Below are 17541 nucleotides of genomic sequence, written 5' to 3' on the forward strand. Positions count from 1 at the left end.
TCTTTTCAGTGAGTATTGGAAAAGATGCTTATCAAAATTTATCAGGTGAAGTCTGAGAAATGCTGATAACAGATGGGGACTGTCTTGGCAAAAATAATGTTGCTAGTTTGAATGTTTCTCCAGCTGAGAATAAAAGTGTCCTGAAAAAAAGAAGCAGATAATTTTTATTACCTCCTCTTTTTCTGCGCTTTGCAAGTCCCTCCACTCCTCAGTCACATGGCCAAAGTCCACCGTGTTCATTGCAACCTTATATTCCCCAATAATATCATGTTTGGAGAAGCGATCAAAATCATAAACTGCCATCACTAAAGTTTTTCCACCCAGCTCGGAGTATGGCACCTGTAAAGAAGAGAAAATGACAAACTCAGTATCTCTGACAATAAAGATCAGTTCACTACAATGCAAATCTATTTCTTTAGTTTACCAGCTGTCATCTCAGGTAAATTGAAAAGCAGAGAAAATTATGAGGTGTATTTGTTTCGGAGTCATCACATGCAGTATTTTTTGAGACCAGACTATGGCACTCAATAGAACAATGTGGCAGCTCACTCATCACTCTACCGGGTTTTCTCCTTCTACTTCAAATTATATTGTGGTTGATGAAACTGAAACAGGAAGCCCAATTATTTGCACTGAAGACACATGAACTTTTCACACAATGGTATCTTTTTCCCTATAAATCAACTGTCATCACTCAGAAATGGGTAGTTCCCAGACTGATGAAAAAACAGAAGTGGCTTGCTGTATCTGACACAAAGTAATTAGACACTAAATAGTTTTCTTACAGCACCACTGCCTCTTACTTCCCACAGCATATTTTTCATTATGATACCTTTCACACTGCAGACACTAAGGTACCTGTAAGTCACAGTGCACAGTTAGAAATCATGTGGCAGTAGGCCAACTTCTGTCTAATTCTCCAGCTGATGTGTTTCAGACAGATGCTGTGGGTTTGGACGTTTATGAGTCACATTTTTAATATTCAGATGAAGATGTGTAGCTCAGGTAAGCTATACTTGAGTGGCTGTCTAGAAAACTCTAATTTAGGAAATGTTTGCACTTAACATTGAACACTTGGTCAATCTGAACATATTCTGCAAGTATAAATGGTTTCCATGGGCTTCAGTAAACCTTCCTCTGCTAATTGTCTATATGAAAAAAGAACCAAAAGCACAGCACTTTCACTGGCCTTGTTAACTGTTATATGTTCTGGTCTGTTTAAAACATAGGACTGCTGTCTTTTGTTGTTTGTTTGGCTTCCACTTGTTCTTTAAAATACTACCTAATAACACAAGTAGTTTATCTTTTTTCCTGACATTTAAGAACCTTTTCAAGTTGAGAGCCAGTTCCAGCTTCCATTACTGAGTACAGTAATTTCAGTGGGTACAGGGTGGGTGCATTGTAGTAAAAGTACACAAATACAACTGCAAAAGCTGTTTTGATTCTGTAAATTATTTATAGCTTCTGAAAAGCTACGGAAAGTATATTTATGTGGAAGGCAAAATTCTGGAAAATTTCACTTCTTTTTTATGCAGCATCAAAAACAGGAGAAGAGAAATGTTCTACAGCTCCCTTCTCCAGCAGTTTACAATTGCACCTAATGGATCCTGGTCATTTGGAATGCAGGAGAAGGCTACACTTACTGCTGTGTATTTTTTATCATTAACTTGACCTCAATAAAGCTTATTTTAGCTACCTTCATTTTTAAAGAAGATCTAGTAGCAGTGCTTCCCCCCTTCATTACCTCTACTGCAGCCTTAGCCCACAGCTTTGTTCAGGACAACCAAGGACGCTCCCAGCTCTTGTAAAGGGTTGCTCCTGCTCCTTGCCTTCTGCTCTGCTCAGAGAGGCTCAGCCTCTGAGTGCAGGTGAGACCTCGCTAAAAGAGACGTAGAAGATCCTTCTTCCAGCACAGACACATTACCCTCCCAGATAGGAACCTTGTTCCTGCCTTGAGGAAGTGCAGGAATCTTTCTGTGGGATCATTTAATCACCATCATGGGAATGAGGAGGAATATTTCTGGTGCAGTTCAGCTTGGATTTCTGCTTCCTTTCAGCAGCTCAATGCATGTATATATTTAATATTACTGCAGCCTGGTGAACACCTGCACCCTTTAAGAGTGATACCATTGGTAGTTCCCAGGGAAATTACTTATTAAAGTTGCAACACTATTTAAATGGTCACTTGTTTTTTTTTTTACTGTAGTCCCAGTACAATGACAGTACTTGGCATGCTCCATGAGTTTTCTCTCGAGTACAGACCACATTACACAGGGAATGATTATTACTATATTGATAAGCACCTAAACACTTTTGGCATGTCTTGCTTGGAAAAGAAACATTTTTTCTGTAGAATAAAATTTGCATGTTACGATGTGACTTAAAATAAATGGACATTATAGTCCAAGAGTGGATGCTCTGATTTATATTTTGTGTCTTCATTTTAGATGACAGCGTTATTGATTCTTTCTTTTCTTTTGTGAGCTGCACGGGAATCTGTAATTCATAACACTGTTTTCTTTTAAATAGTCTCTTAGGAAAGCTCAAGAAAAAAATAACTCCCCACAAAAGATTATTTTTATGAACATCTTCAAGGGAAAACATAAGCTTATATATGCAGTAGTAGTTCTGGCCTCCAGGGATATCTTTCTCATTGAATGATTACATAGCCTGAGTCTTTCACTGTTCCTGTTTTCAATCTGTGGCTGTCGTTAAAAGATAGAAAGGCCTCCAGTAACAGCAGAGGAATGTACATTAGGAGAAGCTCTTTGAAACACACTGAATAGAATTTCTTTATTTCATTTAACTGGAGTATAGGTATGGCTACAGTTTTAGAAAGACACAATTGAGGGGAACAACTGGAACAACTTAAACATTACAACGTAGGGGTGTTAGCTACATTTATTTAATATATATGTTATTAAGCCAAGATGTGATTTCTATTCACATGTAAAGTAGCATGGTAAAGAATAGCTATGACAAAGTCTAGTAAGATTAATCTGCCATATATTCCTTCATTCATTTACCTTCCGTGAGCTCTAATTTATTTTTGAGGCAAAAAGAAATGGTATACTGAAATTCATAAATCAGGCTACAGAGATATTTAAAGCAAATGCTGGTTTAGTGAAATTCACCTGACATTTGTTGAAGTGGCACTGTTTTCCTACTTTCTGGTAAGTTTCATCCAGTCATGAGACATGGATCAGATTTTCATAAATTAGGATAATTGAAAAGCCTAAAATCAAACTGTGCATTTTACACTTGCTGAGGTCTGTCCTTGTGTTACATTATTTTCATCATAAGATCGAACATCAGAGAAAAAACAGGGAAAATAACTATGCTATGCTGCAGTTGCCAATTATCTAGGTTATCTAACTTAGTAGTCCAGCATGAGATACACAGTGGATAAATAAAAATATTTCAATAACTATATATAAAAAATAATACCTTGAATGTAAATTGCTCATTGAAAACAGGGTTAAGAGTCTTCCTGTGGACTTTTGTTTCATATTTCTTCTTCTTATCAGGCAGCAGGAACACTTTCACATAGGGATCAGATGTACCACCCATATCTAATGCAGGCAGCTCAGCTGCTTGAATAATTCCAACCAGAAGCTGAAAAGACAGAAAAAGAGCAAAATGAAATTTCAAAGAAAAAAAAATCACCCTGTAACAGAGAAGTACACATCCACACTCTATTTCTGGGTTATGAAAAACAGTTCTCCCCGACCTTCAAGGAAGGCAAAATGAAGCAACGCTACAGACTTTTGAAAATCAATTATGGCAGATGCAGACAGTACAAAAGCTGTTTTTAAGTGGAAAAGAGGTTTTCAAAGGGCAGCTGATTACAGATAAATACAGACTTCATCTTTTTAAAGACTGCAATCAAATAACTTTCAATTGCTATTGCCTCTTATGCATTATTTTTCTACGCTGGGCACCATGAATAGAAATCACATTATTAAACAATCAAGAATGTCTAATTTTGACTGCAGAATTTGTGTTCTAAATCACCAACACTTAACCTTTCCCCTCAAAACACAAAAAGGTAATATATGAAAAGCAGATTTAAGATGGAGCTTAACTGAAAGCAAATGGGTCTTCCAGTCTTCCTTGTATTTAATTTCTCTTGCTGTGTATATAGCTTGATTTGGGCAGTAATCTAGGGACAACATTTTCAAAATGAAATCCCATGAAAACTAGCCATTGTTAACTAAGTCCTAATGACAATTCTTAATCTCGCTATAAGATAGAGAAGTTAGTATCTTAAATCTCTTAAGACATTTTAAAAATAGGATTGAAGCACATTTGAAACGTGTAAATGCCACAGCCATCTTTCAGTGTAACAGATGAAGTCATATGATACGTTGTCTAGACATCCCAGCCTACACTAGGCTGCATAAGAATAATGAAGAGTAAGAAAATACTTTTCATTCTTATTTCATGGACATGAAACTAAAGTAAGTATTCAAGTGACTCTTCAAGGTCAATCTAGAGACAAGTGATTAGGAGCTGGGAGAATACTTTCCTCTATATCAGTTCTTCAGTCACAACATATTGGCCCCTCTCATGAATGAACTGCTTAAAATTGGAAACAGAAGATCTAACAAATGGAATAAAGAACATTACAGCTAAACAAAGAAAGCAACTCCTGGCTTCTGGGAGATTCCTCAAAGCTGGACTTATTTTTTCTAGTTTTAAATCTACTGTGTGGCCTGCATGATTTCCAGAGTATGGACCTCTAGAGATAATTTAATTTAGTCATAAGTAGAGAACCTTTCCTCTTCTCTCACATTCTTATTCTAGATGCACATATCATGAATACATGGATAGGTTCAGGATAAACATACATGAGTCTTTTAAACCAAAGAGTGAAAAACAAATCTATGGTATGTATGTAGTTAACAGATTGGAAAAGCAATTCAATTCCCTACTGAAATCTGTCTCTCTAAAACAGAGGCAACATGCTCTAGGAAGTATGTTAATTATCTTGTCTTTTAACCCTGCAACAGATTAATAACCTCAATTTTGGTTTTCAGTTTCAAGCAATATCAAATCTATACTGTTCTCTCTAGGAATTCAAATCACCTTTTCCACTCTTGCAATCATCTATCCTTCAATAAATTTCAAACTGCAGCACGTTTTAGAATAGCAAAATAAAACAGGAATCCATACCTCGAGAATTTACTGTGTTCAATACTACATGCACCCATGGATTTGCATCTTTCCTATTGCATATCCTTTCATAAAATACAGTTCTCAAAATCAGCTCTTGACTGGAGATTTTTCCTGTTCAACTTTACTGTTCTGAGAGGGACAGAACTTTTTATTTGCTTTTCAGTTCCTAACAAAATTTGCTTTATCAAAAAGGTGTGCTTTCATGGAGAACAACAGAATTTGAGATGAGTTAATAAGGCAAAGTGGACATGAAGCAGTGAGAGAAAGCTACTTCTAGTAATTTCATGAACTTGTTAAAACATCTACTGATGAATAAATTGGGACAATTACTTTTATGTCCCTTTCTTTTTCCTCCCATCTTTTGTTTGCTTATGTTTTAAATACCTAGAGGCAGAAGCTATCTTTTGCTGTTCACATGTAAGCTTCATAGTATAATGTAGCTGGATATTGACTGGTGACATTTTAATACATTATTAATAATAACTACATGAAACTGTTCTCAATTTTGATTAAAGTTATGAATTCAGAGTATGCTGTATGCTAATTTAGTAATACTTCTGTCATGCATCTGCAGTCTTGCATTCTTCCTTTACTCAGTAAGGATTTCAGAAAATTCGACTGTACCTACAGGTATAAGTTCATTCTCCCCTTGCATACAGACAACTGAAATGTTACAGGTCGGTTGTTTCAAACCTGATTGTTCTGGAAGTCATAATCCAAAGAATATTGGATTTTCCCTAGTTTCTCCACTTCTTTCGGCTCTTCTTTCTCTTCCCCATCAGTCAGCCCAGTCTCAGCATCATCATCCTTGAGAGCCTAGAAAGAAGGAATGTAGAACTAATAAATAAAGTTAACTCCTAAGTACTAGTTTAAATCAGACAAATTTTGAAGCCGTTAAAAGCAAGCATGATGGCCGAAATCCAAATGTGCAGTTTACATATGTATACTTATACTATTCAGGTTGCTCAATATGTAGTAAATCAGCAAGCAAGCAATGCAAATAGGAAGAAAGCTTCTTGGAATATTACAAGCAACAACTGTCATAAAACCTGAAAGTAGAAAGAAAATATCAACTTCATACCAAAGAATTGTTCTGGGCTCACACCGTCTCTTAAAGAGGCACAAGGAGGCAAACATGCTATTAAATAAGCAAAGTCACGCAATTCATTCAACTTAAGGATATCTTGGCAATGTGAAACCTGATTGTGCATGCTGTGAATCACTTGCAATTGGCAACACACTTCTGTAGGATTACTATGATAAAGAGCATGTGTTGTGGATGAGTTCTTCCTACAATCATATGCCAAACATTTTTCATGTTTATTTAGAATGAATATGGAAGCAAAGGTATCACCATGCCATTAGCAAATGCATGTTTCTCCTTTTCCCTCCCTCCCGAGACCAGTTTCCTTTTTATTCATTCTTCCTGTAAAGCATAGCTGAACCAAATTGATTGAAAACTGATTGTAGTTTGCTTGGAAAAAATAAAAAAATACAGAAATACTGTTTACAGTTTTAACTACTACATAAAACCTGCTATTTTCAAAGGAGGCAGCAGTTACACAGTGAAAATACTAAATAATATCATCTTTTTTTGTTGTTGTTGTTTTGCTGTACCAGAAAGCAGAAGTATTTGCATTGTGAAAAGGGGAATTTATACAACTATTAAACCATACAAATTACACCTATGTATGCAGCTTTATACCGTGTAAGAACTGAAAAATGGACAAAAATGATGAGAAATTATTGTGGAAAATGTGAAAATAAAATTTAGATTGTTAAAGCAAGGAAATGATACTGAAAGCATTCAGCCAGAATTCTGATTTGCACACGCTAGTATATGTTTATAAGAGTCCTGTCAGGATTAAAGTTCCTTCAATATGGAGCTTCTGCCTGCACAGTCAGACTATTGAGTGCAATAATAAGATTTGATCTGTTTTATTTTGTTCCTTCTTTTTTTCACAAAGTGATGTGGTCTGAAGAAATCAGCATTTATATACAATAGGTTGCAGCCGGAGCTTTATAGCTGAAGAGACAGTGAGGCTAGGAAATAGCAATACCTACTGCTGATGGTGGTTTGTGAAAACAAAATAAAAACTGCAGAAAAGCATTAGCATTCTCACTCAGCCGTGAAGGAAGCGGGGGCCACGCAATAGTGGCGTGGGTGTGGTAAGAGAAAGATTGATCTCTGAAGTAGAAAACGTAATTTTTCAGAAGCCGGATCTAAAATTCAAAAGGTCAGGCTGAAAACTGTACAGTATTAAGCAATTATTTTTCTACTTTTTGGAAAAAAGATAGCAATTCAGCTGGCATGGCTCAACTGAAATCAATGCAGCAACATTGATTGATGCAAGCTGAGGAGCTGTGTTAGAGTCAAATATCTGAATGTTAGTGAATGATGGACTCTTCGCTAGGAACACAAATTACAGTGTTCCACGATGTTGCTAACAGTGGGAAAGGTTGACAGCAGATGAGAATCACCCCTAATGTTGGAAAAATAATACTTTCTGAACTAAACCATTTGTGTTTGGAAGGACTGGACTATCTAATAGTACTCTGAGATATTTTAATTGCAGAGCTGAATTCCCTGTTGTTGTTCCACAACAACAAACGTAGCAAGAAGATAATGTTGGAGCACAGCCAGTCTGGACACAAATCCTGCAGGACTATACATGGGAATTTCAGAATATGGAGTGACATGATTACACCAACCACCTTTCTTTCATTGGTAATAAAAATAATCTTGAGATTCTGTAATCACAAATTAAAGAAAGAAAAAAAAAGAAAGATGTGACTCAATTGCAGTGAAGCAATCACATTGATCAGAGCCTGGAGACAACATGAAGCATTAACTCAGAATGGGATGTGAACTCCAAGACCCACTGAATCATCTCAGTACCACCCTAGCAGAGGACTGCGTGACAGAAGAATGATAAACAGCTCCAGGATATCCCTGATTCTGGGATAAGCGTTGTCCCTTCTGCTATTACACCTACTTTTGGCTTGGATTTTGTTTGAGCAGAACAATCCTGCAGCCATTCCTCAGGAACAAAATGGAGACTGCAAAGGGAACCTTCTGTGATCCTTTCCAGCTATGAGGCATCTGTAACTATTGCAACAAGGCAAAAGTTACACATCCGTATTCTCTTCAGAAAAACTATATACTCTTCTGCATACCTGATCACATCAGGAAATGTGAGAGGTTTGGCTGTGAAAAAATTCTTACTATGTCTTCAGAAAATACAAAGGGAATCTAAGGAGTTCTTAGAACTCTTGCAAGGGAGTGCTGAAGTGCAGACACAAAACATTGCATGATTGGTAAACTCCTCCATAGTTTATGGGAGTCCTATTGGAAGGTGAAAGCTATTTCCCAGGAGAGAGGGAAAATGTTTCATGTTACTCACATCAGCCGAGTAGCTATATTATTCTTCTTGACCTTGACTCAGAAACACCGAAGAACTAAGAAACGCTAAGAATGAGATGGCGTTCAGATTTGTCCAAGGTTTAGGAGAGGGAGGAGGAGGGAAGAAATGACAAATGCTTACTTCTAAAGCTGTCTGCATGTAACAGTTTTTAAGTTCAGGAGAGGAATTTGCTTTTGGATTAGAGGACAATGCTTTAAGCAGATGGGTCAAGGGAAGCACAGAATTTTCTCATGTGTGATGCTGCTGCTGTGTTCCAAAGAGGAAGAGGGATTGAATTGCTTCAAAGTACATGAGACACCCCACAGAGATTCTTATTTTGTATTGAGATTTTCTGAAAGATCAATAATGGAATAGCACTGCAACCCTCAATTTACAGTACACAACATCACGCTATGCTGATTCTTATCGCTGTATCTCTACAATCAATTAAAATAAGCAGCTATATTTTATTGGTTTTAAAATAAATCGAATATTTTTAATTATAAACTAACTTCCAACTCAATCCACTTCAGCAGACACAACCGTGATCAGAAAGCCTGAATTACAGTGCAGAAAAATATAAGCCCCTTTGGTTTCTAAATAGTCTTTTAATTCTATGACATTTTTAATTCCTGTCATATATAGAGAGCAGCACAGAAATCTATTATTTCATCATGCTGAAAAACATTTGTTTTTTTCTAATTATGAAAGACCAAGAAGTTCACTCAGGTGAACATACAGAAATAAACTGCAAAGAAATGTCCATATCCTCTAACATTTGTGTAAGTGTCTGAAAAAAGTATGCTTGTATGTAAACAAGAATGTAAAAAAAAAATATTTATATTTTGTTAGTCTAATACAACCATTACAAGGTGACACATTCACATGTAATGAAATCAGCAAGTGGGAGAAGTTCTGTTGTGCCAGGGACTATAACAGAACCACACAATATATAATATGTTTCCTTAGAGCTGGAAAATGAATTCTTTGAGCAACCCCTCATTTAATCCTTATTTGAATGAGCTCTGTAACTTGTTTGAACCAAGGGCACAGACATAAATTTACATATGCCATAAATTTACATATGCCATTAGGATTTTCTTTTCTGCGCCATGCTTAGTCAATTGTTCCCAAGCTCATCTACTCTGTAGTGACTTCTACAACAAATAGAGCTAAATTACAGCAGAGATCCACAGTTCAATTTACTGGTTCTTTCTTCGCTTCTGTAACACAATTAAGGGTGGTTTTATAGTCCCCTCTTCTGGGTTTATAAAGAAAATGCTTCATTTTCAATTTTTTTTTTTTTTTTGGTAGTTTCGTCTTTTGCATTAAAAAAAAAAAAAAGGGAAAGAAAACCCAAAGCAGTGCCTGTGATTGCAGTTCTGCAGATTCCATGCCCTGCACTGGGTTCTTGCATTTCCTGGGCTTCTTCTCTGCTTCACTGCACCAGGCAGCAAAAGCCTCTTGGCACTGATGCTGCCCTTCTGGTGCTGTGAACACCCTTTGCTTCCAGCTCAGCTCCACCAGTGGACCCACACCCTGTGAATGGGTTTTTACAACTGCTATCCACCACAAAGCACAATGCACATGAGATTAAAACAGCTCCATGCATTTTTTTTATTTAATGTCTCCCCAGAGTGTACTTCACAGCGTCCTGCAAAGCAAGGCAGAGGTCACAACCTCATCTGAGTCACTGTGAGGAGAAAAAGACCCAAGAAGGTACACTTTGCTCTTTGATTCTGATCTCAGTTATCTTTGTGTCTTTGTTAATGCTCACTTCACAGTTTATTTAGGACTGCAAGCAGAGTATCTTTCACCGTTGTAGATACAGAAAGATTTTCATTAGCAGTGTTTAAGGGTTGATTCCATTCATGGGGTGAACTATGGCCTCTCATGTAAGGAAAAAAGTCACCAGTAAGCAAGGAGACATGTTAGGAAGGAAAACATAATGTTGAGTACAGCCTGCAAGGTTATTTCACCACGGTGCATGCTGCAGTCTGATTTCCCTCTACATCTGCCCTGTCAATCAGTCTTCTTGTTCACGTGGTAAAGGAGGTTTTTTTAACATATGAGTGATGTCCAGTCCTCAGGCTTGTGCAATGCCTGCTGAGTTGAATGGAAGAAAACAATATTATTTTGTAGCGAGAATGTTCTGTGCCATGTCCAACAATGAATTTATCAGAAAGGCAATTTTTTGTCCTATTGATGTCCATACTTACGAATGGCTGCACCTAATGGTGGTGCATTTCTTATCAATTTCTTTCACATTCAAGTACACCACAGTTCTGGTGTGGCCAATTTTATTCCTGGGGCAAAAGAAAAGCCTTTAAAAAATCTTGGCTGATTCCCTCTCACAAAACAGAAAAGACTGCAATTGTAACACATTTCCTACCAGAGTCCCTCAGAAGGAAAGGCAACATTTCATTCTTTCAGCATCTGCTTTCTCTCCATGAGTTAATTTAAAGAGCATGTTGTGCATGGGTTTCCAGTGGCTGAGCCAGGTTTTGGCCTCTGTGAAATTGACTTTGCCATTAATGCTGTAAGACTGTTGGCCTCACTCAGTAGCAGTGGGCCACACTGATGCACAGAATGACCCTGCTGCGTCCAGCATGCGATGCCCTGACACTACTTCCTTGCTTGTTATCCAGGTTTTAAATGGTCTGCTGGATTATCCAAAGGCTTGCTTTCTTTAGGACCTCTCTTACATGAGGCCATCACATTCAGCTTAAAAGCTCACTGAATTGTTCGAGTACTGAAATACTGATTTCTTTTGTCTTAACAGAGGGATGTAGCAAATGTAAAATACAGACATGTAAATTCAAGTTGGAACTTCTAAGTCCTCAAATTAATATTTTTCTTTTGCTTTTAGCTTTTTTGTTTATTTGCTGAAAGACTCCAGACAGTGTCTGTGTTAACCCAGGGGTCTATTTTGGAAGTTCACCCTGTGGATCATGGCTGACCACAGGGCCCACGTGCATGAACAAAAAGACGCAAGTGCTCTTGCAAGTATGGTAGCATGCTCTGCCCCCACTTCCCATATGGCAGTGGTTCGTTGTGCTAAGCAGCAGGCTGTGAGTAGGAGGCAGATTTAGGCTGCTTGGCCAGTGCATGCTGCTCAATCAATTGTTCTACATCCTTCCCAAACGAATGGCAGATGGCCAGATGGAAGCATGCTTTGGGATAGAGCTGGCTCCTGGGCAAGGGAGGACCACTCTGAGTACTAAATTTATTCCTGTTAAAAATTTGTCATACTATATAATTAGTGCTACATCTATTTAACAATGCAAATTAATCTAAATATACCTGGACATGATTTATTGGGTGCTACATTGATATAAAGAAGAAAGAGTTGGCAAAGAACTGTCCTTTTGGCTTATTCATATAAAAAGAGATAAGCTTTGACCATCCTTTAAACGGAACCTTATCGAGTATCTGATATTCTTGTACCTGAAGGTTATTCTACTATTCATAGACATTATTCACCTTTCCGTTTGAAAAGACTACATGCCTTGCTTAAAAATTAAACAAATAAATACTCCCTTTAGGGTTTGAAGTTCATACCTCATTAATATGAACTGCTGTTCCTGTTGTACGTTACTCATTTCCAATAACTTCAGGCACTTAGTGTAGGAGCTCAGCTCCCCACATAATCAGTGGATACATGTGAATGTCTTGAGAGTGTGATTCAAATCACTTAATTTATGGAATAATTGCATACCTCCTAGACACAACTCATTAGGAACCTGCAGACTCTGGTCTTGAATAAACAATTCAAAACCTGGTCTGTTAATCAAAAGAAAACATCCTTGACTATAGAAGATTCCTATGGTAAGACCTTCAGTACAGAAAACAAGACATGTAAGTCTGTATCTTCATTTTATCCTAGCAGTACAATAGGTTACAATAAAAGTAACAGTAGTTATTTAATAGCAAAAATATTTTTGAAAGGGGGGAAAAAGAAATGTAGGAATCATGCACAGCAGGCTCCTCTGTCTCCTTGGGAGTGGCTGAGAGGAAGAGATAGGAATGCAAATAAGCCCAGCCATGTGGCTCATAGATGTTGCTTTCACAGTTCCAAGGTTATGAAGTCTAATACTAACCTATGCTAAATAAGAATTTTGCAGAAAACCTTGTAGAATGTACTCATATATAACATTGCATCTTCATAAACATGTTGCTTTCACATTTTCTCAGGAAGTTTTATCCATCCCGAACAGTTGGCTTCTGAGATGGGTAAAAAAAAAAGCAGGACAGTCCTTTGAGTCTGAGGTTGAATTAACACATAAATGGGACCCAATCAACCCATTTTGACCATCACAGTATATAATTGGGCTTGTTTTCTAATAAAGACCTGTTCACATTGTTTGACTAATTTTCCCCACTGTACTGTGCAGCACATGCTGTCTTTCTGAGTGTGAATTAAGATACTTCACTGCATTGCAGATAAACTGTGGTGAATGTCATCAGCATGGGCTGAAGATACCAACAAATGGTAATTGCCTTGGTGAGACTGACAGGTGGCCTTCCCTAATTCTCACTATTCTCTAAGCTTTCAACTGGGAAAACAGATAAATATAAAGAAACATTGCAGAAGAAAAGACTGCTGTCAGGAAGTGTTCCTGTCCCCACAGAAGATCCTACTGGACTATACTTAGTAATAAAGGCTTGGGTTCCTTTTAAGTGAAGTACAGGCTCTTTGGAAGATGGTGCAGATTTTACTGACTTCATTTTACTAACTTTCCTTAAGCTACAAGGTCAACACACATGAAATATTTGAAATATTTCTGAAGGTACCTAACATTAAAAAGGTCTTCAGCGTTTTTGTTCCTTTGAAGGAAAAAGGGTTTACTGCTGAAATTGTCTGTTGCAATTGCAGCTCTCACTATTGTATTACTTTATAATGTTCCATAAGCGCACTGTAATTAATTCATGAAAACTAACATAATATTGTGACGAAGTTAGCACTTAACCCCAGTGGAAAAGAAAGGCCTACATAAAGGAAAAATAAAGATCCAAAGAAGTTCGTGAACAACTGAAGGCCACAGAAAGTCAGAAGTGTACTCTGTATATTCCAGAGTATAGCACATATACCTGATCCCAGGTCTCTTGTTTCATTTAGCAGACACATCCATTGTAAAACAAAAACGTTTCACTAGTGACGGTGTTTCAGCCTGATGCAATGAGGAATGACTGAGATATCAAATCTCCTTCTCCAAAAATGCTTTGTGACCTAATAAAAGGTTCAGATGACCACAGCAACCAATCTCCAAGCAATAGAGCTAAATTTTAGTAATTTTTCAGTGCCACTGTTCATGACTGAAATGATTAAGTCTATTCTTTCCTCAGCCCATAGGTTGAGCTTAAGCAAGAATTTTGCTGTACCAATGCGTTATATTCAGACCCAATAAATCAGCAGCTATTACAGCGTCTCTAGGGCTGGGTGTTTGGGGCTTTTTTTCTTAAGGTAAAAAGTAGCCACTGGAGGCATGGAAGACACTGGGAAGTTACAAGGAAGAAAAGTGTGATGGGAAGATCTCATAAAAATGCTGGTGCCGGTAGTCACTCAGATGCACCCAGAGAAATCTGCAGTAAGATCACGTAAAAGAGTTTGTCATGGAGTACTATGGACTTAAAGCACGTGCCCTATACTGGGATGATGTGACAGCCCACAGCAAGTTTCATGGGGTACAAATAATTTTACTGATGCTAAGAAAAAGACAGCAAAAAACACTTTTTGCTTCCGTCTACTGTTGATACGGTGACATTTATAGCAGATGGAAATAACACTAGCAAGTTATTTTTAGGTACCCATTGATTTCAAACTTGAGCTTTCTAGTACAGTTTGACGAAATATTTGAACTACAGAAAAAATAACAACCTCTTGTTTTCCCCTCCTCTAGCCTTCCCCCACCAAGAAAATACCCAATCAGTTTGGTTCAGCCTCTTGATGTGTGTACCAAAGCTACTACATATAAATCTCAGCTGAGGAGCCAGAGCTGTCAGAAGACTATATGTATCAGAGCTTTAGACTAGGTGCATCCGAATAGCAAAGTAAACCTACCGCAAGTGACAATCCAGAACAGTCATGAGACACAACACAGACAAGGAGGACATAGAAGGAAGAAATAAAAATTAAAACATCCACATACAAACATTAGCAAAAACCATGGAGAAATGACCTTTTTTAGTACATTCTTATAATAATTCGGCTCCCCAGACTGAATCTTCTCCTATCCCCAGCTCTTGGCAGAGTTGTGTACTCTGCTTGAAAAAGTAACTATGGAGAGATGTAGAAATGTGTTTGAAGACTGAAAGCCTTGTCTTATTTCAAACTCTTCTCTCACTTCATTGCAATCAAATTTGCTCGAAATCTGTATTATTTCACAGTTTCTCATTTAAAAATCAGACTAAAAGTTGTGTTCAGCAAAGTGGTCATTCTGAAGTGTAAGTCTAACAGAAGCAAAAATCATTTCACTTTCTATAGTATCTAGCTATTGTGCTTGACTATTGATCCAACTGAGTCTCTATGTCAAAAGTATCTTCACTTATGCCAAATTTACGACTCTATAAGGATTTGGCATGGACATGCAGGTCAGCATGAGCACATGTAAGCCAGAAGTTCTCTTTGACAAACTAAACCAGGCTAAGCTGGAAATTACACTTCCAGAGGCTGATACTGCCAAATGCTGCTCCCTTTCAAGTTTTGTGTGCCTAGGGAACCAGGATCTTGCAAGGTGCCAAGTGCCTCTCAACTGCTATTATGTTCTCTCAGCTGAAGGCAGCATGTAATTAGCACTCGTATGTTCAGACTTAACGATGACTGAACTAAGCTTATTGTTTTTTGACAACATTTAAGATTTTTGGTACTGTACGTTGCCCTTTATAAAGGCAATAGATTAACATCCTGATTTACAATTACTTTTCCATTTTTTCACCCCTTTCTGTTCTATGACAGAACCTCGAAAGTGATTCATTCCTCTTTTGTGAAGTATTTTACATTTAACATTGCACTGAGCTCAGCTAGGTATACTAAAGCCTGCACTAATAATTTCAGATTAAATTGCCAGAATAAAAAATCACTCATATTGAAAAAAAAAAAAAAAAGACAGCTGACTTTTGAAAAATCAGGAATTAAGTTGTTAGAAACTATTCAATGCCAAGGACCTAAAATGTATGCATTAACAACTAGTATGAAATTAAGGGAGGTAACTCAATCAACTTGCTTTAGAAATCCCAGACACATAAGAGGAAAACTGGCTAGAGAGCTGTTGATGCAGTCACTTAGTAAGGGTCCAGCATTTATATTTCTCAGCTGAGAATCTATCCTCATCGGGTTTACTGTGCAGACCAAACCACGTCAGTTAAAACACAAAATATTTGGGCAAAATATGTTCACATATCTATACAGAATGAATGGAAGCATCTTGAAATACCTAACGGTGTAACATTTCAAAGTTTGAGCTACTTTTTTGATAGATAATAAATAAGGAGCCGTGAATCAGCTTTTAATCAAAATTTTCCAGAAAAAAATAGTTATTAAATTCAATACTAATTGCATAATAAAATTTTGCATTTTATATATTTATTTTCCAAGAATCCATGGTCATTTATCCAGGTCCTAACAAATACAATTAAAAACACTCAATTATATATTCTCAATACAACAGTGGTCTTAAATGATACGGAAGAAACTCCACATTAATATCAATAAACAAACTGCACATCATTTATCCTGCAAGGAAGTATTAGGTTTGTTAGAATTAGTAACATTGGTAGAACACAGCAAACAACATCACAAGGGATTTTTCCACAGACATAATCAGAGTTCTTTCGAATTACCTTTGCTTCAATGGAAAGAAGCTAGCTAAAAGTAGCCCTGGGTAAACCAATAATTGATGAAGTGACTTACCATGTATGGCTTGTGGGGAAATAACTCAAAATTACTTAATAATACAACCTCTAAATTAAGTAGAGGGAATTCATAAATCCTCAATCTGGGTGCTTAAAGTAAAAGGGTTTGTTTCATATTCATCATACGGAGAAAACAAGATCAGTAAAATACAAAATCTTTTTCAAAGGAAAACACCAAATTTCTGCTCTGTTGTATTCCAAGTTCAACCTCACTTATCTTTCTGACCTTGAAAAGGTACATCTACAGTACTGACTTTACTGACTTTGTGTGCTGCTGAGGTTGTTTGCAGATATGAATTTGCCTTGTGTCTATACTTGAAGCTTTGCACTTCAGTACACCAACATGGTACATGAAAAGCATCTTCCCTCCTGGTGGAACAAGGCTGAAGCTGTGCACCAGGGCACCATCTAAAGCTTACTCTATGGATACAGTGTATAGCCTAGAAAAATTAACTGCAGCCTTGCGCACTGACATTTCAGCAATGACTGCTGTCCACTGAGCAACAACAAAAACTGTCCTTTTAGAAACTGGAAATAGCTGGAGCCACCTAGAAAAATTACAAGATCTCCTCACCCACTTTTGATATTCTTTCCCTGTCATGACTTACATGCCTGGAAAACTCTGCTAGCCTGTAGCAGGTCTCTTGAGGACTGGCTGATGAGCCTCACCAGTGGCTGTTCCATCAGTGTACAGTGACATCCCACCACTTCTGCTGGATTGCTCCATACAACTCTTAGCTACTCTTCTCTAGGCTTTTCCGGGATCTTGCTCTTCATCTGATGCTCCTCAGGCTCCCAGATTTGGCTTCTATTACTAATCAACCTGTCTTTCCTCACACACTAGATTCCAGCTAATGGGAGGAACTACTCATTCCATACTTTGGTTTAATCTTTTCTCATTGGCTGGATAAGCGCTTCTGAATTACTCTGGCTATATCTTATGAAAAGTCTTGGGAGCACAGACACATGCAATATCTTTACAGTTATTGTCAACTACTGAAGAGGTTTCATATTGCAACTCTCTAAGTCTTCTCAGTACTTTTTATTT

General features: G+C 37.4%; 1 protein-coding gene across 2 annotated transcripts in view; it reads right to left on the reverse strand.

The window, feature by feature from the left end:
* Positions 1-17541, reverse strand: part of SYT1 (synaptotagmin 1) — a gene marked incomplete at both ends in the record, with an annotated part of 118093 nt that overhangs the window by 66624 nt on the left and 33928 nt on the right. The window contains 3 exons of one of the 2 annotated variants that reach the window (XM_079549761.1): positions 172-339; positions 3448-3615; positions 5872-5985. In XM_079549761.1, coding sequence (XP_079405887.1) covers positions 172-339; positions 3448-3615; positions 5872-5985 — 450 coding nt within the window. Of the gene's footprint in view, positions 1-171; positions 340-3447; positions 3616-5871; positions 5995-17541 lie in introns of both variants that reach the window. The other variant, XM_079549760.1, reaches the window with a different exon arrangement.

This window comes from Tetrao urogallus (genome assembly GCF_951394365.1).
Source record: "Tetrao urogallus genome assembly, chromosome: 1".
NCBI classification, from domain to species: Eukaryota; Metazoa; Chordata; class Aves; order Galliformes; family Phasianidae; genus Tetrao; species Tetrao urogallus.